The following is a 26,423-nucleotide window of genomic DNA, read 5'->3' on the forward strand; positions in this document are numbered from 1 at the left end:
CCTCTAAAGCTCAGCAAGATGCAGTTCTGCGCGTATCCATTCTTAGTGGTCTCACTGTAAAATTCAAGGCAATGCTGGGAATCTTACAGACATCTGTAGAAAATGTATTGTTACCCAGTTATGCATCTCAAAAAATGAGATAGGAATATATTTAGTATATATTGAATGCTGTATTAGAGGTGGAGCTTGCCGGAACGGCATCAGTGTACAACTTACCTACTTGCTATAAATCTCTGACGTAGAGGGGACAGAAAGAGAGCAGAATTTGAAATTTCTGTAGGAAGTCCAAATTGATTCTGATCTCCAACCTGTTCTTTACCGATGTACTGAAAGGTAGAGAGAGAGTTTTGATTATTCAGATATCAGTTCATTTTAAAGTGAATTAGATTTATTTTTGCCAAAATAACAAGCTCTCCCCAATTATAGGTAGTAAGCAATTTCATGCAGGCAGTCCTGGTGTTGGTAGGTCTTGATTTGAAGGATTGTGCTAATGCCTTGCAAGTTAGCCCGAGGATTTCCTGTGGGTACAGAGCTCCGTGGAAACGACAAGAATGTTTGTGGGACAAGTGGATAAAAGAACACTGGGGACTTGTAGCCAAGGTAAGAAGGAGGGGATGGAAAATAAGAAGAGAGGTAGATTATAAAGGAATAAATAGCATACTTTGGGGATGGCTCGGATCTGTATGGAAAATGAGATGACATGGTTAAATAGGATTATGATACTCAGGACTTGAATTGCAAAAAGAATGATATATTGGGTTAAGGGCAATCTTTTTTATTATATAGCACCAGTCACAGTAGGTATCTGTCCCACATTAGGGCTTCAAGTCAGTGTGAGAAAAGGACTACAGAATAGGAATAATGATTTGCATCTATTGGTGAGGGAAAAGCAGATGAAGAAATAGAGAAAATGGAGGATTCAGATTTGTTTAGATTGTTTAGACTGAAGTACCTGGTGAGTAGCTCATTTGACACATCAGCTCTAGTCTTCAGTTATTTCTGTGCAAGATCATGCGAACACTTTCACTTTAGAGTAAGTGCTAATATAATTTTGTTGTGTGTTGGTGAACATTTGGTAGAAATCATGCAAATCATGCACTTGATTGTTGAAAGTAGCAAGCCTGTTCTTTCTGTTTGTACCTTGTGGTCATCCCTATTTTTCTCATTAGGGCTTTTGGTTTTATTTTTCTGTTAAAGAATTTTAAAATGGAACAATGTTGGGGAATGTGGAGAATCAACTTACTTGTCTTCAGCGGAGCTTTGTTCAGTGTCATTAACGGATGTTTTGACCCTAAACAACCATAATGATAATATGTACAGTGCAAGGCATTCATAGATGTGACGTGAGTTTATATAGGTGGAGTGGGTATCTTTCTTTTCATGTTGTGTGGTTGAGGACTGATAGGGTGAGTCAACTGAGTTACTAAAGACTCTGGCAAGCCACACGCACAGCAGATCGAAAGCAGAGGTCTGCTTCGCTAACTTCTCCCAGTACACTAGCTAGGTGCCACAATAGCCTCCTTTATAGTCTGAGTACAACCTAGGTGTTGAATTATAGCAATTACCTCTGTGATCAAGATGTTAAGCTTCTCCTGCCCCAAATGAAGATCTTTGTGGACAAAATTGTTTTTCTTTCTTTCCTTTGTTTTTTTCTAACGAAGAATGCATCAGCTATTACTGTTTTGAGAGCAGATAAATACGTCTGTATGTAATGAATTCTCTCATACAAGCTATAGGATTTACAGGGGAAAATGTACGCTTATACATAAGAACCTCTGGATTTCAGTTTGCTACCCACCAAACTTCAAAGTTTTTGTGGAATGTCAGATGGGTATACTTTCTTAAGTGGTGTCCTACATTGTGTTTACTTGGGAAGCAAAATACCAGAGTGTGTTATATTATCATAAATTGATTCTAAAATAGCTACTTTGTAATAGTACTAGGAGCAAGGAAAGCTTAGGAGCAAAAACAGTGGTGAACTGTATCAGTTTTAATGAAAGGGTTATAAACCTCTAATTTATAGTCTATTGGCATTATGTTATCAAAAATGTTTTCACATTAGAATTGGAATTAGTTATGTTCTAGATATAGGTAATTTTAAAGTGTGTGGTACTGTTACTCCCCAGTTATTTAGAAGTATAATGTTCTTCTTTTAGAAAAGGTAACAGGTGAGTGCATGGATCTATGTATAATTTCGCTATTGTGACATTTGTCTGTATTTCCCTCCATTGAGTATGGGAATGGCTTGAATGCATATCTTGGTAAATGCAAGGAAGGTAAAAAAATTGTTCATTTTGGTAGATTTATATTATTTTAATTTAAGCGTCAGTTCCATTACTTTTTGATTAAACATACTTCTCTCTGATGTTATCCATCTTTTATCTCTATGAAATCTGCTCCCAAGCAGAAAGAAGGATGGCATCTGAATTATGCAGAAATCATTTTCTATCTTATTTTTCCTCAAATGCTGGGCAGTCTTTTTTATAATTCCACCAGTATCACGTGTGGCTTGTTCTGTACCTCTGTCTGTTTCTGAATATTCAACTGTCAAACCTTGGTCTTTCACTGTTTGTTTTTATGGCAGTGTATGGTCCTGGATGTCATTTGCTTCAGGTGTAGCTTGAACTCGTGATTCAAGGGTAGAGAACATTGAGTTATTATTAACTCTGAAAAGCTTTGAACTAACAATTTTTAAAGTGGTCTTGTGGTTCATGCATTTCTAAGTATAACTTTAAAAACAAATGAAAAATAACGATGCTTTGTTGATTGAATCACCATGAATTCTATCAAATTGCTTATACCATAAGTCAGTCACAAGTTTGGTAGTGATATAGGTAAATATCACAAATAAGGTTTCATTTCTAATTATACACTGACCTATTTGGGTATGTGGTTGATTGGTTTTATTATTCACATAACTCGGTTCACAAAAATAGACTTGGTAGCATACAATGAGAAATGTACTTCTTGAGTTTGAGGGAGTGAAATACACAGTTTTCTACAGTAAACCAAATGAACTTTCACTATTAAATAGAGGTGATCATTACCCACTTTGCTGGTGTGCAAAAGCTATTAAGCATTGTTGTATACAATTCACTGTGGTGCTGGTTGTGTTCTGAAGCCAAGTATCTCCTGTGTTACTGACCTTTATAGATACCAACAGTGCATCTGGGTGAATGAGTACCCCATGCACACAAAGCACGGAACTGGATTTGTAAACTGCTTTCTTCCTTGGGTCAGCTAGTGTGTGTGCTGGTGTCTTAGTTTTCATGCCAGCTTAGACAGTGGGAGATAGAACAGGAACAGATTTAAAAAAAAAAAAAAGGAAATATAAAAGACGAAGAAGCAAAAAAACGAACCAACAGAGGTTGGCCTTGGATTTCTGGCTAGTTGGCAAAATGGCTTTTCTTCACCAAAACCCAGTCAATCCTCTTTGGTTTTTGAGGATGAAAGAGGTCTGGCAGGTGTTTCCTGGTAACCAGACTGTGCTATCAGTGCAGGTTCATGGGTAGCGCATAAACTCTGTGCTGTATTCCTCCAGCTGTGCACACAAACCCTAACTTCTTTGGTGGTGGCTCCTCTGCAGTCCAGAAGCCGGTTCCAGAGCTATTCCCTGTGAGGGAGAGATCAGGGAGATGGGAATTAGTCGAGTAGGGCACAGTAATGGCAATGGAAAAGATAAATAGAGGGAAGAGAGCTAAAATAAACAATGAAAAGTGAGAAAGTGAGCTGCCCTTTATTACATTGCTCACAGAGATCATTGATACGTAATTTGTTCTTGCATTCTTTTCTAGTTAAATCCATGTCACCAGGGACAAATTTTGCACTTGGTATTACTTGTGCTGTTGCCCTGCATATGTGCCGAGTTCTTCAACTTCAGTGTTATGTTACTACTTGGTTCTGCTGATACTCATTGTGGTTGCCTGGAAATCTGCCTGGGTGACTCAGAAGGAAATAAAAATACTTCACTGTTTTATTGGACCTACCATCTTTTTTTCCCCCTCCTTTTTTCATTTTTTCTATGAGACAAGCTTGTTTCAGGAAGGTAAACTCCTATATATCCATACAAAACAGGTAGCAGAATGCTTTATTGAAGCAATGAACGATAGGGAGGTAGAACACAAAAGTTAATTTGTCATTGATGCCATCTAAATGAACAGAATGCATACAGAATACACACAGAATCACATAAAATTGTAGGGGTTGGAAGGGACTTTTGGAGATAATCTGGTCCAACCCCCCTGCCAAAGCAGGTTCACGTAGAGCAGGCTGGACAGGATCACATCCAGGCCAGTTTTGAATATCTTCAGAGAAGGAGACTCTACAACCTCTCAGGGCAGCCTGTCCCAGTGCTCTGCCACCCTCAAAGTGAAGAAGTTCCTCCTCATGTTTAGCTGGAATTTTCTGTGTTCCGGCTTGCGTCCATTGCCCCTTGTCCTGTCACCAAGCACCACTGAGAAGAGCCTGACACCTCTTGACACACGCCCTTTAGATATTTATAAGCATTGATAAGATCCCCTCTCAGTCTTCTCCAGGCTAAACAGACCCAAGTTTCTCAGCCTTTCCTCATAAGAGAGGTGCTTCATTCCCTTGATCATCTTTGTACAATTTCTTTCAAACCCCTATGAACCGTTTCAGGTCTTTAAGCCAAATACATGTTCTTATTTTACTAAAGACACTTACTTTGTATCCTGTGGCCATGTTAATCCATGTTAATTAAAATCATTGGTTTTGACTATCTAAACTGTTGACAGCACTCATTGTTTCTAAAGTTCTAATTCTCTGTACTTCTCCAGTCATAATGTTAGCCTTGTATATCCATGGTGTTTATTACGGCTTAGAACTTCCGCTTCTGGCAAAGACAACTTAATGGAAACTAAACTAGTTAGCTGTTTTTAATAATATGTAAAAATGGGACAAATGGTTTTAAACGAAGAGGAAATTACGTTATATACTTAGTCTTACATGTGAAAATCTAAACAGCTTGCAAATACATGTAGTGTTGCTTTCCCTTGCTTTCTTAAATTAATCTTTTGAAATAAACATGTATTTTAAATAAATATTGGAAGGCAGGAGACTGAAAATTGTTACCTGAAAGGCATCTTCATACTATATTTAATTACATGTTTGCTTTTTTTTTCTCCAATGCAGGTGTCCGCCTAGACAGAGTACGTGGGGGTCGCCAGAAGTACAAGCGTAGAATAGATGCAGAAAATAGCCCATACCTGAACCCTCAGCTAGTTCAGCCAGCAAAAAAGCCATGTGAGTACACCGGATGTACAATATTTCTCTTTGAATACAAGGTATTGACTCCTAACCCTGTTTGCTAAGCTCCTTCTGACTGGGACAAGGGTTTGGTCAGAAGATATTACCATGAACACTGTATCCATTTAGCCATTAACATACTTTGCTCGTCTTTCTCAAGTAGAGTTGAACAAAGAATATATTTACAGGTGGAAGTGTATAAAAGCATGGTTTATGCGGTGCAAATTTCACGTTTACAGATTATCTTTATTTTCGGTGGTACATAAAATGGTTCATACTGTGATCATTAGTTCATTGAAGCTTCTAGTTTCAGATTTCACAAGAAAGTGATTTTTGTAGTTTTCACTAAGTTAATGAGTTTGACTGCCCAACCTCCCAATAAAAATACATTAAGAGCCTCATTAATTTATACCTATAAATTAATACACTACCTAGCATTAGATTAAAACAGCAATATGCCACACTAATAACAAGCATAGATTGGTAGTTTGGGCTCTACTACCCTCATGGATTTTTTTGCTTTGTTTTGTTATGTGTTAATAATGTCCTTGATTGTATCTCGCCAGGCTGAAATTAAGAGAGAGAGAGAGAGAGAGATGATCATCTCATTGCTAAAATACAAGTTCCATCCTCTTTGCGATTAACTAAAAATAGTTAGGGGTTTTGCTTTGCAGCTTATATAAACTCAAGCAGTGACTGTACTAATTCCATGAAGTAAATTTAATAGCATTATAGCTGTAGTGCAAGAGGCTAGTGTATTACCTTACAAAGGCATACAAGCTGTATCAACTGTTGTAAACCCTTCCGAATTCAAATGAGGATACACACGTCTGGTGGCTCCTGCCGAGAAGGTTAATTTGCTCCTAAAATAGAGAAATAAGGAGTGCAAACTTCTCCTTGTCTCCCATTTACCTCTGGCCCTATGCCTCTGACAACACACATACCAGTTATAGGCTCTTGAAAATACCTGGCCATATGGAAAATGAAATTTGTTTCTGTTCGTGTTCCCCAGTAGGGGACAGTGCTGTGTACAATACGTTGAGCATATGGGGATCTGGAGAGCAAATAAACCGTCTTTGAACTGTAAGTGAAAGGGCATTTTAGCTGTGTCAAAGAAAAAACAGCCAGTTTTACATAAAATTAAAGCTTAAGTGAACATATGGCATAGTTTCCTTTTGCCTTTCCAAAAATCATTATGCTGATTATATTCCTTCAATTGTCCAATCTGGCATCTTCTACTCAGCCTCCATAAGCTGTCCCACCGTTCTGTAAATACAATCTAGGGCTGCACTAAGCAGATTTTGCACATTATAATAAAAACTTTCTGATAATACAATAAAATTTAATAAACTCTAATGCTTAATTTCATTAGAGGTTTAGTTTTCCTGGGTGCACAGATTGTCAGTTTTTCATTTACTTGATATTGTCATGGAGTAGAAATGTTGACAGCCTAGCATATCAAAAATGCAAGATCAAACAGGCAAAAAAAAATTATATTAAAAAAAATACAATCCAAAAACCACCAGCCCTTTAATATGAACAGAGGTTAACACAGTTGCACTGAAACACAAGAATCTCTGTGTAAACCCAAGATTACTGCAAAGTAGTGCATTACATTACCTTTAAGACGATAACTACACCAATTTCTGTAAGCTCCATTTGTCTGAGATAGGCTAACCTCCCTCCTTGTAAGTCATTACTCATTATCTAAGTGCCTCCCTTCATTTTCCTTAGCTCGTACAATTACAAACATTTTTGTAACAAACATTTATAAAACTTAATTTTCAGATTCTGCCAGATAAGTGTCAAGACTTGAAGCTGTTGAATCGCTTTTATGTGGAAGTAGCCTGGGAGATTTTCTGGACCCTGACTGATAGTTTATGCATAACAAAGGCACAGGAATGAAAATTGGGTTCTATTGATTCTAATTAGGGAAACATTAAATAAGATTTACCTAGAAACAGTGCTCATGGCTATTCAGTTTCCTGAGTGATGGAGCTGTCTGAGTACATTCAAAATTTTTCTATGGTCTATACTAACGCACGGTCCAATACAGGGATCTTTGTTCCCCTATAGGGAAAGAACAGGTGTTTGGAGGATCTTTCATACAGCTACTTCTGGCTTTTATTGGATTTTCCAGCTTCACCATGGAATCTAATGTCCTGCCTGTACATCTAGTTGATTGTGAAAATAAAAAATCTGATATTTTGCGAATCCGAGTCAAAACATGCAATGTTCCTAAATAATCTACAAAAAACCATTGGTGAGGAACCTAATAAGAAAATGATTCTTTGGCCATTTTTTCTTTTTAGAGAGGAAAAAATCAGAACTTCAGGATATGAGTGCTTCTTCATTCATTTATCACTGGTTGAAAGTGATAAATGTTGAAATGTTGAAATTCACAAAGTTGAATTCCTCAACTACATGTGTTTTGATGTTAGGAAACTCTAATTTATTTATCCTGCTTTCAAATACATATAAAAATACTGGAATTTGGGAAGAAACAATGTTGTCTTTTCTCACATAAAAAGGTGATGTTTTCTGTCTGAAATTAAACAGGATATGAAAACGCTGTTTAAAAAAAAATTTTAAAAAATGTGCAAAGGCTGTTTGCCAATATAAGTTAAAAATACCATCTGTCATCCTTAAATAAGAATAGAATTCCTCATTAATCAGTTTGATAATCAGTAGAATATTGAGATCAAGAATTACTCAGTTGGCATGGTTCCTATAGTTCATATAAAGCATAAATGTATCCCCTTGTAATAAAACATGCTTGATGTGATGGTTTCCACTTGGCTCTTGCACTTATTTTTATGAAGGGCTAACATATCACAACTTCTGATAGAGAAGTTTGGAATAAGGCAAAAATTGTAGAGATGGTAGATCAGAATCGAGGAGTCTGTCATAAAAGAGCAGTAAAGTATCAGAAATCTGAATCAAGTGAGTATTTTATGGAAATCCGTCACGGGCTGGTAGGGAGCCTCTCTGAAGCTCCTGGACAAGTCACATCCCCATCAGCTTCCATTGCAGCTCCCATGGTCCATTCTGTGACTTACATGCGAAAGGGGAAAATGATACTGATTGTGTCAGCTTTCTCTGCAGTCAGAAAATACTACTCACACCTTCTCGCAGTGGAATCCCATTTATTTCAAGCCCCATGGCTCTTTAACCTAAGGAAGCGATCGGATTAGTGTAAATTCACTAAAAAGTGATATTTGGGCTTTAAATTCTACTGGTGCATTTGAGGTCACAAGACGTACCTACCGCGAAAGATAAAACATAAATATATTGAGTAGTGATGTATCCTGTATTAGGAGACTTAATAAATTAGTCCGTTCCCCAATTTTCACATTTTTCAGATCTGCCTTCTCAGAGTAACAAATAAGGCTCTTGTATAGAGATAAGATACTTCCATTGTGTCTTTCTGTGGACTTAATGCTCATTTAATGTTTATCGTACATATAGAATACAGAATATCAACAGTGTATTGTACGTCATCTTATTTTCTACTCTTTCTTTTTTTTTCTCCTCACTTTTCCTTATAGCTTAAATGATTATTTCAAATAGATTTCACAGTTCATCTGGATGAAAAAGTAAATATTAAGCACTTGAATGAAAATGTTATATAGATAAAAATAACCAGTGTATGAATATGATAAAGTATCAGTCTTTGCACAAAACCAGTTTTCTGAGGTAGGGTCTGCATCTATTGATACTTTCCTTACTTTTACGCTCTTTGTTCTCATTGATTTTATTAGCTGTTCCTGACTGGCTCTTTTGTACTTAAAGAAGCTCATTTTAGACATGATTCTGAATTTGTATGTTTCACTGAAGAGTGAAAACACCCTGCTTTTCTCACAGCATAAGTCCAAGGAATACAAATTCATTCTCAACATTTTAACAGGCAGGATGCCATCATGTAAGATATATGGGATAATGTGCACTGAGAAAGTCCTCAGTCCTAATGAGACTGTTTCTGTTGCAACAGTTCAAAAGTGACATCTAAAACAAAGAATGGTAGCTGGAATCCACTGACAGAAGTTACAGATTTCAATGACTGACTGATTGCTTGTGTTATTTACTCACCCCAAAAATACACCGGCCTTTGGGGAGGGGTGGGATCGCAGGTAATTAGAGGAAGGCAAAACTTCTCCATTTGCACAGTCCAAAATACATTATAATGCATCAATATTTTTCTACAACGTTTATATTCCAGTATTAAGAGGTGATCACATATATATGCCTACATTCCATTAAATTTACTTTCTTAGAAACGTACATGTCTAGCTTGATAAACATTACTAATGGATTAGATTTTTTTGGGCTGTAACTGCTTGTAGAAGCCAGTGAAATTACAATAACATTTAATTAGGTCCAGTATCTTAAGACAAATTCTTGTGCACTTTGAAATATGAGCCATCTGTTTGAAAAGCAGAATGATGCTACTGGTGATTTTGTGCTGTTTTGGACCATTTTTACAGATAACAAGATTGTCTCCCATTTGCTGGTGGCTGAACCAGAGAAGATCTATGCTATGCCTGACCCAACTGTCCCGGACAGTGACATCAAAGCGCTTACCACTCTTTGTGACCTGGCAGACAGAGAACTGGTGGTGATCATTGGATGGGCTAAGCATATTCCAGGTACATACAGTATTTATTGCTAATATATGACATACAGAAATCATCGCATGAGTTATTCTATTGTGGTACAAAAGAGGATCTGTTCTCTCACTAAAATGTATAAAGTTTTCTTAAGGCTCCAGGTTATTCACGTAGGACATACCTTAGATGATAATTTGTCTTACCTTGGAAATACTCTTATTGTTGCTATGAGTCTTACATGCTTCTCAGTGAATGAATTTTTTTCATGCATCACGTTCTTTAAGATAGACTTGCATTGCCATCCAGAGTGTTAGCCTGGTATGAAGGGTAGTGTAAGAGCTCTCTGTATTCATAGTTGAAGGTAAGTCTAGTTTCTCTATTCCATAAAGGCAGCACTATCTTATACTGACCACAGGAGGTTCTTTTTGAAGTTTTATTTTGGCATGGCACAGAGGAATTGTTCTCTTCAGTGAAAGAAGTAATGTGAGAGCTGGGTTGTACCAGCAGTTCAGTAGAAAGAACTGAATTGTACCAATAGGTCTTCTCTTATAGCTTAGTAGTTTATTGGTCTGCATGAAGTAGACTGCAGTCTTTATCATGTAAACGTGTTGATATTGCAAAAGCTAACTGGCACCCTTGTTAGCAAGAAAAGTAGGGGTCATCAGGAGTAGTTTCTCAGAAGATTAACGATTTCTTCAGATAACAGTTGAAGTATATTTTCTTTTCATCCGATTCTGAGGTATTCGTGCTTGCTCTGTGGATTAGCAGATAAGCTTATAGAGAGTTTCTAGAGTTCTCAGTCTGTCACTTTTCATAAACAGTAAATTCACACCAAAATATCTGCTTTGTTTCTTAACATATTTTTTGTAGTCCAGCAGATGAATGAGCATATTGATGTGTTTTCATCAGCTCGTTAGTTTTCTAATTTTGATAGTGGAGGCACATTGAACATAAGAATTTGTATCTTCTAATTCCTCTAAGTAATATAACTTCCTCATTTTAGATGTGATTTTGGGATATCTTAAAATTAGAATAATCCAGTCAGTTGCTTGTTTATCAATGTTAATTTTGTTTCTAGTATCAAAAGAAATCACAAAGAAATAGAAAGAAATAGTCTTCCTGGTTTTTTTTTTCCCCTTGTGCTAACCAGCAGAAGGCTTCAGTTCGTCAGGTAGATGCTTCTGGGCCATCGTAGATAAATATAAACACTAACAGAGAACAGTAATAAAATAATTTGTACATTTATAGAAAGTTATCTTACTTCTTATGAGAGCCAACAACCTACAGACTCTAAAATAGTCAGTATGAGACAGTTGAAATTTAGTCGTTTTCTGTGCCACAAATGGTGTATAAACAAGCTTTTGTATCACAAGCAATGTTTTTCTGGTACAGTTAACTTATTTCTGTTTCCTTAAACTAGTTTGTCTTTATGCTTTGAATGCTACAGTAATTTCTTTAATCAAATTGATGGAAGTCCCTTTCCCAGCCCACACTGAAACCAATTTATTGGTCATGATACGCCAGCTATGTTGCTAACAGTCGTAACGAACTGTCAGGCAATATCGCAGTGAAGCTAATTTGAAGTCATTAGGTGTGCAGCGTTCAGGCAACAATTTGTTACAGTGGTTAGGAACACAGCTGACATTTCTGAATGGCTTTTTCAGAGTAGTTCTAGATGAGCTCTAGCAAATTGTAAACTAATTTAAACATCACTCTATATTATACTAGCTACTTTGTCTTACACTGGTTGCTAATAAAGCACCCCAAATTAAGTCAAAATAAGTTAAATAGGTGAATTTGAGTTTCATCTTTGGAAGATACTTAGATCACCTTAACCAAAATAGAGTAGCTCTCAGAGAAGTCAGTCGTGCTCCATAGTAGTTGTAAGGGAACTTTAATCAGTTTGATTTGTGAATATGTTGTGTAGCTTTGATTTGGCTGGAGGGGTAGGAAGAGCAGAGGGATGAGACTGAGCAGCGTTTAAAACGATGGCTTTGGTTAGGTTGGAAAAGGTATTGGATGCTGTAAAGTGGCCTTCAAAATCTAAAGTCTGTGATCTGAACCAGTTGAGGAACCCTGCTGCCATGAGACAGCCTTCTATTACAAGGTAAACTCAAAACCACACCTGCCGTAGGAAAACCACACTAGCTAATTTTACTCATCTGATTTCATTTATGAGTGAAAAGGAAAAAAAAGCAAAAGAAATAAAGACAATCTTTTTATAACCCTTCTGGTAACAGAGGGCAGTGATAAAATCTATGCTTGTTGTCGGGCATTTGATCGCAAAAATCAAAATGCAAAAGGGCTTGACATGCTAAAGGGCAAATGTGATGAGCTTTTGTAGTTTGGTTTTGAATGATGGAGTACTGCTCAGTTTGTACTGCCTGCGCACAGCTAATGTCTGGCCCAAAACAACTTGTAGAAGAGCCTGGGTTGGTGCTAGCTCACTGTTTTCTAAGCTGACAAATGTTACTGTAGGCAGAAAGATAACAGAATTGGAAAAAGGATGAGTTAGGAAAAGGGTGCAAATTGTATAAAAGTTTGCTGTAGCTTAGCGGACTAAGTAAATCTTTGGTGTAAATCTCTTGGAATCGATTAATTATACCAGTAGTGGATTTGTGCCTAGGACAGCAAAGCAGCAATCAGCAAATCTTTCTTTACTATAGTGATTTCTTACAGTTCAGTATAATTAAAGGCTCTTACATATCAGGTGCTTAATAACTAATAAAGATCTTGCTGTAAAGCATTGTAATTCAAAGTAAAATTTGTCTTTGTGGAGGAAACCAAAATAATGTTTTTGCTATTCTAACAGAAAGTCTTTTAATGAGATTATCTATAAGAAAGTAACAATGCCATATGCATTTTGCTCTGGCCAACTGTTTCCCATTGCAGTCATAGACCAAAAAATGTTTTAAAATTATACAAAGTTCAAATGCTTTCATAAAATCATTAGTAATTTTGCGCTATTGGAAACATTTCAATAGTTGCTTTTATTGAACAAAAAGTCTATGCCATCTACAAAAGGAAATATTGAAAGAAAAATATATATGGAAAGCCTTTATCAGTAAATAGAATTAGTCTCCTTGCATTTATAAATCAAATAAATGGAAAGTGTGTTGTTATGAAACATGACCATGTCTTATCTGAAGAAGGAAAAGATCACAATGGCATTAGGAAATGCTTGACTTTAGTTAGAGGAGCGTAAGGGCACAAGAACAGATGATGGTGCCCTAATAGCCCTTTTTAAGAATGACAGGGCCCCGCCATTAGCATCCTTTTATATCCTTGGAAATTGCTCATGCCTCGCTTTTCTGGTTCCTATCTGCCTGACTCTTTTTTATTTCTCTTTCAATTTCATCCGCGCTCGGATAAGCGCATGCTAACACAATATGATTGAGCTGTAAAATGGAACGCTGTCGCCTCTAATCTCTTTTATGTAGATATGGAGGTACTTCCACACTCCACTTCATTCTCTCTCCATTGTTGGCCTTTTTAGAATGTGTTGCCGAGTAATGGAGGCTCAGTCAAATATTAGAGCTAGGTTTCACAGGGTGTGATAAGAAGATTATCAGCCCAGCAGTCAGATCTATTGTTGTTCTTTATGTCAGATTAAAATATTCCAATGTACTGTAACTTCGTTAGTAAGATACTGAAGGTGCTTAGGGAGAGGCTGACGCTGCCTGATGAGACAAAACCCCTATTAACTGAGGTAAATAAGTTGTAAATATATTTATGAAGCCTCTGCAAGACTTCTCTGTTTTATTTTGTTTTGTTTTATTTTATTTTATTTTAGTAAGAGAGCCCTGCTTAATTCAATATTTAAGGGTGGTTGCATTTCCTACCCTATTTTGGGCAGATTCCATTTTATATTGGTTGCATTATATTAATTAAACTCTTTTCCACTATGAGGTGGAATTCTGCTGATACCTAGTCACAGCATCAGAGTCATTTAGGCACGATTTCTGTAATGTAACTATCTCATTGACATTCAGCAAAAATGTGCAATGTTCTATCATATTAAGTGGAGGCAGGAAACATTAAGCTCTTAAAAATGTGCATAACAGGAAGCTAAAGACAAAATGTTCTCTAAAAAATTTGCATGCATGAAAAAACATCAGCCAGACCATAGAAATCAACTTTTTGCACTTAAAATGAAAAATTTGTTTGGAAACAGTAAATCAGACTAATACATCAAAAATAACTACTTACATTATTTAGTAAAATAAGCCTGCTTGTCTTCAGCTGCATCCCTGTTTTCCTAGCAGTAACGGTGTTCAAGAAAGGGAATAGAGGGAATAGTTAGAAATTGATACTGCCACTGGTGCTAGTATTAAAGAAAAAAAAAAAAGCATGATGTTGATGGAGCAAATCCAAGGATGTTTTGAATATTTTAGTGTTAATGTTTTATGAAACAGTATTGTTCCGTCACTGTCTTTGTGGAGGACAATATTTAAGCTTTCCTTTCCAAGCACCTCTCAGGAGTATAGTTTAACATTCTAATACTGAACAGGAACATGATTTGCTGCAAGGTTGTGATTTCTAAAATGCCTTTTTCTCATCATCAGTTTCAGAAACACCACCCCATGTAGGTAAAAGTATGGAGAAAAGTATGGAGAAAAATTCAGACTATGAATTAGGTATATAGGTACCTGTTCTCATCTAGATAGTTGTTTATGTATCTTTGTTTTAGTGGACATGCAGCATGTATTTAAATGACAGAGGAAAAAATGCTGAATGCTACTTCATGTTAGTCACGTTGGTAGGACTTTGAAGACAGACTGAAATCATATGTTGGAACTACCTGGTGTATGTAATCACATATGTTTTATCCTGTTTAGGCCCTAACCCTTCTCTGGATTGATATTGGGGCAGCTAATACAGAATCTCAGCTCTGCAAGGGGAATAGATGTCTTCCTGTATGTCTGTCTGTCCTATGCTGGTTGCTGCTGTAGAAGTTGTTGTTTCTGCTGAGGTTGAGGCTTTCTTTAGTCTCTTGTGCCTCTAGCTGGATTCAGGAGTATTTCAGACCCCATGAGGACTCCTGCAGCTAGCTTAGAGCTTCGTGTCACAGGGTGCCTGTCACTCCAGAGTCAGGTGGACATGTAAATGTGGTGTTTCCTGCTCATGTAACATGGAATGGAGTATGAGCTGTTTCGTGCTGAATAAGAGGTTTGTAGTGATAATAACTTGAGCCTCCCTGGGAATCAGGACATCCTGCCCTTTAGCAGTGTGCTATCTTGGACAATTTGCAAGTTCTCTTTGCCTTCTGGCTATCAAAAGCCCACTATGTGTTCTTCTTTTAAGCCTTTCTAGAAACATGCACTAATTATGGAAATCAGACATGCTCTTCCTATGATGGAAGTGTTCTTGAACTCAGAACTTGTATGATATACATGATCTGAGGCAGACTGTTCCCTGGCCCTTACAGGTAGAAATTCCAGCCAAAAAGTTTCTCAAAAACTACTGACTTCCTTGACCTTTGTCACTAAATTGTAGATTAAGGGAAATCAGGAGTTGACTGTCAGTTTTATTTTTGAGCATTACCATGGACGGACCACCCACCACTGCCAGTGTGTAGATCAACATGTTGGTTCAAGCTACCCTAAGCAGAAGGGAACAGCAGTGTGCCTAGAATGCCAGTAGTACAGATATCCCACTGCTTGCATCAATGTTTTTGGTACCATTTGAAGTGCTGGGAATGATGGCATGTTTTATTTTTTCTCATTTTTTGAAAACAGTATCACAGAGAAGGTGTTAGTGGTTTGGCAAGGCAGGGAGGAGGTGAGATTTCCAAGAAAATGCATGAATAAACATGTCAACAGTCTCTTAGCACTTTCAAAACAAAACAGGAATCTGCAGTGTGGTAAGAGGTAGTTATAAAAAGGTCTGTTTGTTTATTTTAAAATGATTTCATATAGTCACCTGAGATAAGACAGCAGACTATACTTGGTGGATCTGTTACTGAAGCCAGTGGCAAAATTTTAGCTGATTTCAGTACAAAAGAGTAGGCTCTGTGCACAACTAGAGATGTACACACTCTTAGTATGTTTGCTAATCAGAAAAGACTGGTTCCAGTTCAGAGCTGAGACAGACGGTAATGGAGAGGGGAGGAGGTTTCTACTACTACTAATCGTAGATGTCCTGGGGTAAAAAGAGCACTTTAGTTTCCAGGATAGTCACTTCTGGCATCTTTTACTAGCATTTACTGAGGGGGGTTAGGGGGAGCATTAGAAATAAGCCCAGGCATACAAACATCTGCATATAAACCTGCAAATTATACATGAATGTAAAATAAATGTGCAGTAAAACTCTTACAGAAGCATCTGGATTCTTGCGAGTTTTGACTTTAAAATCTGTAGCTATTTGAAAGGGAAAGCTATTGAGAAAGATTTTTATTCTTAATAATCGTCACCAAAAGTAAAAAACAAAAAATGGAATTCACAGGGAACAAAATAAGTTAGCTCAATTCTTATGTTTTACTTTTTTAAAAAACAGAATCCTTCACTGAAATCAGCTTCTCTCAAGATTAGAATTAAACAGTGACTTTATGTCTGTATTGTTCACCATTCACCTTTTATTCATATACAAGTCCTCGCCTCTGCCTTCTGAGTGACTCCTTTTTTTTTTTTTTTTTTTTTTTTTTTTTTTTTTTTTAAGATCTTCCTCTCCCTCCACCCATGCCCCCAACATACACACTACACTGTCTGGCTGTTGCACTTTTTTTTTTTCCCCCCAACATCCCCCTTTATCTGCCTCAACCAATCTCCAAATGAATGCATGTCTATCATGGCCTTAGCTTTGACACTCTGGATATATTGATTAATAGTTGCCCTAAGCTCCTTTTAGCAAATCAAATTTTCACTTTTAGCAAGGATTTCGCCTCTGATTTATTCAGCAAAGTGAAATGCACTAAATTGACTTTGACATTCAGGGAAAATGGCTGAAAAACAAAGAGGGGAGGAAAGAGATATAAATTGTGTGGCAGCTGGAGACTTCAAGCATAAAAGAGGCAGTTTTCTATAGAATATCACTGGTTAATTTGGAAACACGCATTTAAACAGGAGTGGAAATTATTTTCTTAAAATTAGATGTTTTTTAGATTGAGGATTTGGGATATAATAAGGTTTACTTAACAAAATGCAATATATTCAACCCAAATTCATCACTTGCTAATCATGGTGCAAGTGTGGGATCCACTTTTGTTGCCACTAATAATTATTATGTTAAACGAGAGACAAAGAGGTTTCTGAGTAGTTTTATAATGAGGTGCTAAATTGGTAAATATCTTCCTACCATTGCATTATGTTGTTCACTCCTGTGGCCCTTTAAAAATAAGAAATGATTAATAAAAAAGAGAGCAAATCAACAGTAATGAATGCCAGTGCTTTTCATTTTCTTTCTGTAAACAAAAATGGCTATTATTTGATTCTTAAATGCGAGAATATAAAAGATGTAGCAGCCTTTCCCTATTATTCTTCTAGCAAAATCAAAAGTGTTGTGTTACCCTGAATGACTTGTAGACTGACTTACACAGCCTGCTTCCTTACTTGCAAACATCATATTACTGAGGTACCATGAGGCTGAAAATACACCATTGCATGTCTGAAGGTGTTCAAAGGTGATGCTGAATAGAAGAAATGAGAGGAAAAAATGAAAACATTTTAATCCATTACCACAGCAGATCCGAGGGTATTTTGAAGGGGAGGGGTAAGAAGATGCAAAATAAAACCACAGGAAGTGGTTTAGTCTTTTTCAGCATTACAAGAATTTGTAAAAGAAAATACATAGAGTATTTTGCCCAGTTAATCTATAGAGACAGAGCAGGAGCCTTTGGTAGGATCAGTTGTCAGGGGTGTACAAGTCAAATGTGCTATGCCAGCCTCTGTTGTTTAAGGATCTGGCCCCGAAGGGATAAACCCACATCAGTAGTCAGTGTATCAGTGGAAGCTGAGAGTTTTCTTTGTCCCTTCTGTATACTCCACCTCGAAGTCCCTGCAGACCCGTGCAGAATCGAGCTTCAAGCAGGTATTTCCACTTAGAGGCCAACAATGCTCACCTTTGTACCCGCTCCTTGTGTGACAAACGGGTTTACTAGATTAGGTCTGTGTAAATTGCAGATGACTCAGTAACAGTTTTCCTTCTTCCGAGCCAACAAGGAATTAATCTTATTACCAGAGGGTAGGAAGTCTAAGTATATCTTAACCTTTTTAATTTTACTGTAGGCTCCGTTCTCTCTTTTTTTTTTTTTTTTTTTTTTGTAAGCGAGCTGAATCTGAGGCTTCAGCAATAATGGCCTTTTGCAAGTGAACAGCATCTGGAGTGCCAAAGAAGAGAGAGCTGGGCACATTAGACTTTCAGGCATGTTATCTCTTTAAAGTCATTCCGCCGTCACCTCACATGATTTAGTTAAATTACCAACCATATTAAAAGACTGCCAGTTAAAAGCATGCTGTATGAAAGAATTTAGACTTCCAAAATATTCTTTGAGGGGGTGTTCTTTCCAAACTTTTCCCTAACTGTGCAGTTGATACATCAAGGACAGCCAGCTTTTTACAAGTAATGCATGGCTGCAAGGCAGGAATATGCCTTGCTCAGAAACACAGTAATAAAGTTGGAACAAACCTTGCAGAATGCAGAAGTAAAATTAGAGCAACATAGCCCTCTTACAGTAGCCATATAGTCCATTTTAAACTAAGCAGGAGACTAAGTTATCTAAATTAACCTCCAACAAAAAATGATTTACTTTGTTCTGGGTGGGGAAGAAAAGAGCAGCTTTTCAGTTGTATGTGTTGATACTGTAAATCCAGGATGGGAGGACGAGGCGGAAAAAGAGCCGGTTGCTCAGACTGGATTTAGAGCAGAGAGGTCTCCACTTGTATGACTGGGTCAGCGGCACAGGATGGTCCAGTTTCCTAAAGTCAGCTAAGACCAGCTAAATACTATAATTCTAAGGATGCCTCTACTTTCTCTCTGGATGAGTTTGGCTTCACACCTGCTTAACCTACATTAGAATAGGATTAATTACCTGAATTGCAAGGCCCCCTTAGCCAGTCAGCACGTTTCTGGCAGGGCACATGGTGACCTGGACCTGGTTATATATATAGGGATAGCAGGGGAGCACCTGTGTTGTAATTGCGAGGCTCGATCCAGTCTGATAACAGAATCAGCATGTTTTAAAAATGAGTCTGCAGTAATCGCCTTCTGCGTCAGCTGGATCATGTAAGAGCTTTATGAACTCATGTCTTCACTGCTAGTAAGCTTTATTATTGTGCAATGCTGACTTTATGCACACACTTATACATACATATATATATATGTGGAAAAAGAATCTCAAGAAACACAGGAGGCACAGAATCCAAAGAATGCAGATACTGAATGCTTCTGTATTTAACTAGTTAGATGGAGCACTTACTTGGCTGTAACTTTTAAGTCAGTTTTCCGTGTTATTTTAATTCATTGTCTCTGAGTTCAATACTGTGTAGCAGGCAGGAATATTTAGGTAATTTTCCATGTGAGAAAAATTACAGAACCTTCCTTTCATTTGAAAAAATGTTCTATAAAGTTTTCTGACAGTATGTTGGTCTGCCCAAGGGATTTTCCACCCCAGACTCCTGAGGCACATGTTATAGACAAGTGGAAATTTCACAGTATAGCTCTGAACCTTCTCCCCAAAATGTTTTCATCTGCCATGTTGTGCACCATCAATTTCAATCAGCAGCATTTACAGTTGAGGTGAAATCAAATATTGAAATGAGATCCAACTACAGACACAGAAGGCTCCAAGTTCAACGGAAAAGGCACTTAAAAAGTAAAGACAGCTGACTTACTGGGTCCTGACGTGTTATGCCTGAGAACACTATGGCAAAGAGTTGTGATGAGGGTGGAGAAGAGACGGGGCAAATCTGCAGTTGGCATGCATCTAGCTGTTGGAGAGATTAGGGGGAACAGTTCAGCATGTAATGGCTGCTGCTCATGTGTTTGTTCAAAGAAGAAGCTGCACTTACTGGCATAAATATATTCTTACATTAGCAGGTTGCAGGGTGTATTTCTAGCCACAGATTTTCTTATAACTGTGCTATGGCATCGTGCTGGCCTTAAGGAACAGGCATCAGTCTCTGAACTTCCTACGACTCAAGCTATATCTGGTAGCATATGGATGTTACTCTCACCTTTGTGTCTTTCATTAGTTAACTGAATTTGCAGTGAGAAGAATTTTGAGTCCTTCCTCATATCAGTCTCTTGTAAAAAGCCCTTCTACTCTGTGATCCGTTCTTCACTTTTTACTACTTTGAAGTTTCCCAGAGATAAAGTTAACTATTGTGTAGATTCAGGAGTGCGTTGCTTAGTGTCAGTGAGACTCGTGCTGGACGCTTTGCCTAATATATTCAACACAAATTTGGAGTTCATAGTGATCATGGGATTGCACCTAGCATTTCAACAATGGTGAGTGACTTACCCTGTACTATAATCCTTGTATATGAAGCACACCATTGTCTCTGTAATCAAAAGGCCACTGGGAAACAGGCAGGAAATGCAGGTTGAGTGGGGCATGAGCACACTGCAGCATCATCCCATCAGTATCATAAACCTACAGAGGGCAGTGTCTGACAAGAGGTTTAGATGGGCATTTCAGGAGATAAAGTCAAGAGAAGAGGGTGTTTCACTGAATTTCACTGAATTTTTAGAGTTGGAAGGGACCATAGAGATCATCTAGTCCAACTCCCCCTGCTAAAGCAGGATTGCCTAGAGCTTGTCAGAGCATAACCATAATCAGCCAGGATCCATAACAAACATACAATCTTCCAGAGAACCTGCTTGGAGGAAGAAAATGCACCTAAGACGTGCTTATGACAGGGAGACAGGGACACGGGCTGCCATGGGTCTCCTGAATTCCAGTGCAACAGCCAACACAGGTGAAGCAGAATTTGCCGTTGATAGCTACATGGACACGTACTGTCTCCACGGTAAAAAGTGGTAGCTATTTATATACTGAATGGCAACACTAAACAATTTAGGAGAAGCAATGAAGTGTGTCCTATCCAATTAAAAATGCAGTGAGAATTTTAGGTAGGGAAAATGTAATTGTTTAATTGGAATTTGACCGGGATGCTTTTCCACTGTTAAAATAAGTATAAATTACATGAGCTATAAAACTTTAAATTATGAAAATATTTTGAGGTCTTTGAGCATGGTAATTGGAGCTATATATTCAACTTTGGTTTTAACTTGACACTTCATAATAGCTGTTCCCTAAAGCAAGTTTTTTTGGTTTTTTTTTTTAGCATTATCGAATATCCCTTAGTGAAGCAAATTAACAATTAGTGTGGAAAATATTTAAGTAGTACAATCACATTATTTACACAGACACTTCCATTGTTCAGAGTCCTCTGTGTTCCCAAATATTTGTAAGATCACTTCTTCAGTTGTCAGCAACATCCCTCTTTAGTAAAGCTCTGTATGAAAGTCCGTTTAGGCCAACGAAAGACTTGCCTTGATTTGGCTGTGCTTTAGATCAATCCTTAAATATGCAGGTCACAATCTAAAACGTGTGCGAAACTCAGAGCTTTATTACTTGCCTTCTGGTGACTTACCACTTTTGTTTAAATGGAGGGGAGAGGGGGAGACACGACACAACTTGGTGAGATTCCTTGCACAAAGCTCCTTTTTTTATTATTATTAACAAGGAAGAGAATCCTGCTGTGGAGAATTAGGCTCATTTACTGTAAGCAGAATAAGAGTCTGCTCTTACCTAAGACTGTATTTCAGCCCTTGGGGAAACATTAGCATCTGGCCAGAATGATAGAATGTTTATTGTGAAGTATATTATTTAACTGTTTATGTTGTCAATATGGTGCAGATAAAAATCTACAGAAAGCCTGCATTTAGTATTTGGAAGGATTTTAAAACACCATCCAGCATGCCTCTTGAAATAGATTCTCTGAGGCTGTGGCTACAGGCAGTGATTCCAATTGCTCAAATCATATTGTCCAAAATACACTTCCCAATTAACTTCCCATCAGGTTGAGGAATTTCAGGTATTTATTCTGTAACTGTTGCGCTGTTGAGGAGTGTTCTCCTGGGGTTCCCTAAATTAAAACCACTTTTCTTAGTTTTTTCCCTCAGTAAAGGCTTTTTTGTCATTGAGTTTTGCTCTCTGGCTTTTTACTCACTGCTTTTTAAGAATTGAAGGCACAGTTCAGTCCGACCCTGGTGCTCCCGTTGATACATTTGTACAGTGCTGAGGTACAGGCTCCATGTTACATCCATACTTGGCTTGTTATCCTCTTATCAAGCTCTTTGCATCCCTTTGTTTATTTGAGGAGACAGGAAGACTGTGTGAAGGCTGCTTAGTCAGGGATATCAGCGTTGTTGGCAGGGGAGTGATTGCCAGTTGAAAAACAAGGCATTATTGCTCATTTTTTCCCTCTTATTAGTTTGATTACATTTGCAAATCAAATCAATCCATCAGACATGATCAGGCCTCGTCCGCATTTTAAGGAATAGTAATCTCCGTCTAATAAGATGCAAATGTGTCACATCGGTAAGTAACCAATAAATCATCGTCTTGTCTTTGGCAATCATTAAATATCAGAACCAACAGTCAATTTTTAGTATTTTCAATTTGCGATATGCCGCTGGAATATAAAGATAGATGGACGTAATTACACAAACCAAACACTATTTCAGTTCATTCCAGACAGCAAATTTAGTGGAAGGTATAACTGGCTTGTCATCACACTACATTATTCCTGGCGGTTCATGCAAAGTTCACAGACAAGCTTCAAATGGACATTGCTTTTTTTACTTCCCTTAACAACATTCCCACTACCACCACCAAACTTCAATAAATGACTTGAAATTCTGCAGGACATCACTTCCATCAGTGCACAAAAAGACACAGAAAGAGAAGCATTGCCCCTTTTCCCAGTGCAGCCTCTTTGTGCCTGTGTAAGACTGAAATCCAAAAGTTTCCTAATACTTGCTATATTCTTCCTCTCTCTTTCTCTTCTTTTCTTTTCAGGCATTTTAATGTGGAGCTTCAGTTTTTGCACTGACACAGAATAAGTTTTTCACAATTTTTGCAAGTTAGCTCATGTTTAGTAATTTTGGAACATAGTGAAGACAGACAGTGAGAAGGATTGGCACCAGCTTCCCTCTCCTCCTCCCATCCCTATCTTTTTAAAGGAGTGGAAATTCAAATTGTTTTTCTTTATCCTTTTTTTTTTAAAAATTGATTTGGGAAAATTGATTACCTTGTGCATCCCAGGGATTAATTGATATGTCTGTTGTCTGATGCGCAATGTCTTGCTTTCCATTAATGACTCTGTTTGTATACAACAATTTACGTGCTTTTCAAGAGACAAAAAACCATAAGCTTATAGCCTGCCAGCATTAGTGGGCAAAAGAAATGCAAATTTTGTCTTAAACAGAAACAGCTTTTGTCCAGATATCCCCTCTTACCCAGACTATTTTAATAGTTATAGGACACAGACCCTAAAAGTGCAGACCTGCAGACAGACCACTAATTTCAAGGCGAGTTTGGGCCTGTTGGAAATCATATTACTGGCCCTTCTTACAGTGCTGAGCGACATGAGAGGAGGAGTGTAAAATACTGGCTCTCTGCTTCCTCACAAGCGGCTATGCGGAAATAAGAAAAGAGGATTTTGTAGGCTTGTGCTGACTTATGTAGGTTTCCAGCGCACCACAGCCAGACAGTGGACTTACTGTATTTGACCTTAAGAAACTTCTTGCCATGAGCTCTATGCCCTGGGTGGACCTGCTGTTGCAGCATCCTGTCAGTTATGTTTGTTTCAGCTAACCCACCTCAAAAGCTGAACCTCAGGTATTTTGGAATGACATTTGGAGAGATCCTGAGATCCTTTAGCCACCTCCATGAGAAAATAATTTTCACAGTAGCAGTTTGATTTGATATGGTAAATTAATTAAATGGAAATTAGGGAAGAAGCTTGCTTGTGAGCACACGTACTTGCTTTGGGTTCCCCATTGTGCTGAGCTCCTGATAAGGAACAAAGGGGAGAGTGATTTTGCAAACGTGAACATGTAAACTCCTGGACAGTCACTGTGTGTTACTCATTCTTGGCATCATAACTCCTGTTCTTTGGTAAGGGAAAATTGCAAAGAAATACTTGTGAGCTGCACATGATGTTGATTCCACGTGCCAGAGATTTAGACAATTTAAAATGTACCATCAATTAACAAATATTTCTTCTTGCTGTTTTGAAACAGAAACTGTTATTACCTGTTTTTTACCTACTTCCACCCTCAAACTGGTGTAAATCTGTAGCAGCTTTGTAAAAACAAGAAGTTTATTCCAGATATAAATGAAGCAACTAAGCAACTTTAGCTCTGTTGTCTTAACACAGTTTGAGCTTCCTGGCACTTTTTTAAAAGTTCTCTTTGCATTAACATACTCCTGGGTGTTTCATACCTCAGTTGCTAGACTAATGCTTCCTGGGTCACTTGCAGAAGTCTCCCCTGTTTTCATAGTCTCCAGAGACTTTGCTGAGTAAAAACTGCACGCAGAGGTCATGTGCCTAAGAAGCTCAGTACCAGAACCTTATGTTCTGTCTAACCAATTTACATACTACCGTGGTATGTTTAATTTGCTTTTTCATCACATCAATAATGGGTCTAATTGAAAAAATTGGCAGAACTACATACAACCTAACTACCAATGTCAGTGTTTTCAGGAAATCAGAGATGTTGCACAGCTCTGCAAGTGACACCTGTGTTAGTGATGCACCTCTGCTACAAATGTGTACAGAAACAAACATTACTCAGGTGCAGCATCTGTACCAATTGATCACTATGCTATCAGAATTAATCACCTGGTATTCAGCTCAGAGAATAAAATTTACATCTTAATGTATGACACTTATTCCAGCACATACGTGCACTACTAAAAATGGTACTATTCACTCCTGTTTGCAAGTATATATATATTTTTTCGTAGGCAAAGCCTAGCAATTCTTCTTCTTTAGCAAAATCCCAAACACGTGGGTTGGTTGCTTCTGTTAAGTTACATCCTTTCAAAGATGAGACTGGGTAATAAAATAGATTTTGTCCCTGGAGTTACATGTCTCGAATACCACCCTCACTTTCCCAAGAAAAGGGGATTTTTGAGGATCAATTAGTGCTCCATAGAGAAAAACCCGTGTGAAAATAAATAAATAAGTAAAGTTTGGCAGTGTCCAAGATTGGCAGGCCTTCACCAAGATGGTCCAGCAGTGTGCAGGTGCATTGGCTAGCAGTGTGAAGAAGTTTGTGTGAGAACTACACAGAATGGTAGCACGTGCTCTCAGTTCCTCGCTGACACCAGTGCTCGTTTAGTGCTGCTGCTGCAAATGGATTTATACGTGCTTTATATGGACTCTGGTCGTCGTCTGGGGGCTGGCAGAAAGATTCAGGCCAGGTGCACCAGCTACAAGATGAGAACTATGAAATATTAATTTTAAAAGAAAGAAGTGTGGGTTTCAACTTTATGTTCTGTATAATTGCAGAGCTAGCGGGATTTTAAAATATGGCAAAGCCTTAGTATTAGCATAGGGTAATCACCTTTGCTGCTTAAAAACAAAATAATAACAACAGGAAAGGTATTGTACGTTGACACATGGAAATTTAATGCTTTTCAGAGAAATTTTAGTTGGGATTTTTTATTATGTGGCTAATTACATATTTACATGTAATGGCACTAGCAGAGCCATTACAGTCCATTGGGTAAATAATATGCATTTTAAAAACCATTTATAAATATGTATTTATTTGATGGACCAGAACAGTTTTTTGAAGTCATTCTCATCCACTGAGTAAATAATATATGGATTGCTTTTAAAAATAAATATGTATTTCTCCAATAGACATTCCAGGCAATTGGGTAAATAATATGCATTTTTCATATATTAAAAAAATGCATACAAATGTATAGAAATCTGGCCTAAATATGTATCTTCCTGAGAGATCAAAATGCGTTGAAAGGTGTCAGGCATAACTTTAAATTTTCTGTTTTGAATTGTCAGTCTGTGTCACAACCTAGAGTTAATTTAATGTCTTTTATGCATTTTCATACATCCAGTATAATATCAATGTCTATTTACAGTTTTATAACACTAGTGCACTTGACCCTCTTACTCAGTGTTGTAAAGTCAGCGCTATGTGGTTAAGATCCTAGTTTTACTTTGTGTTGATCTTAAAACAATGCAAAATGCATTCGTTCTGTGGACATAGTCCTGCATCCGTAAAAGTACATAGAAAAAACCTGGTTAACTTATTAGAAGCTATCTCAAACTCTGTTGTACCGCTCAATTTAAACTTCCACTTTTATGTTATTCTGGTCTTTTTGTGACGATTGGCTAGCGGGTGAAGTATGAGAAAACATGAAACTGTTTCATTATGTGGTTTTGATTCAGAGCCTACTGCTGTGAGCAGGACTCTTTCCCTGTCCTCAGAGGGCTTTAGTTCAGGCTAGACAGAAAGATCTGCCATAATCCATAGAGATAGCCCAACAGTAGAAGCTGAAGGCTAAGTCCCTTT

The 26,423-nt window shown here is 37.6% G+C and overlaps 1 protein-coding gene across 9 annotated transcripts in view; it reads left to right on the forward strand.

Annotated features, from left to right (window-relative positions):
• The window catches only part of ESRRG (estrogen-related receptor gamma), a 396,968-nt gene that overhangs the window by 338,714 nt on the left and 31,831 nt on the right, over positions 1–26,423 (forward strand). For all 9 annotated transcript variants that reach the window (XM_014950743.1, XM_014950739.1, XM_014950742.1 and 6 more), the window contains 2 exons: positions 5,152–5,262; positions 9,750–9,911. In XM_014950743.1, coding sequence (XP_014806229.1) covers positions 5,152–5,262; positions 9,750–9,911 — 273 coding nt within the window. The remainder of the gene's footprint in view (positions 1–5,151; positions 5,263–9,749; positions 9,912–26,423) is intronic.

Source organism: Calidris pugnax, unplaced genomic scaffold, assembly GCF_001431845.1.
Source record: "Calidris pugnax isolate Ruff unplaced genomic scaffold, ASM143184v1 scaffold24, whole genome shotgun sequence".
Lineage (NCBI taxonomy): Eukaryota > Metazoa > Chordata > Aves > Charadriiformes > Scolopacidae > Calidris > Calidris pugnax.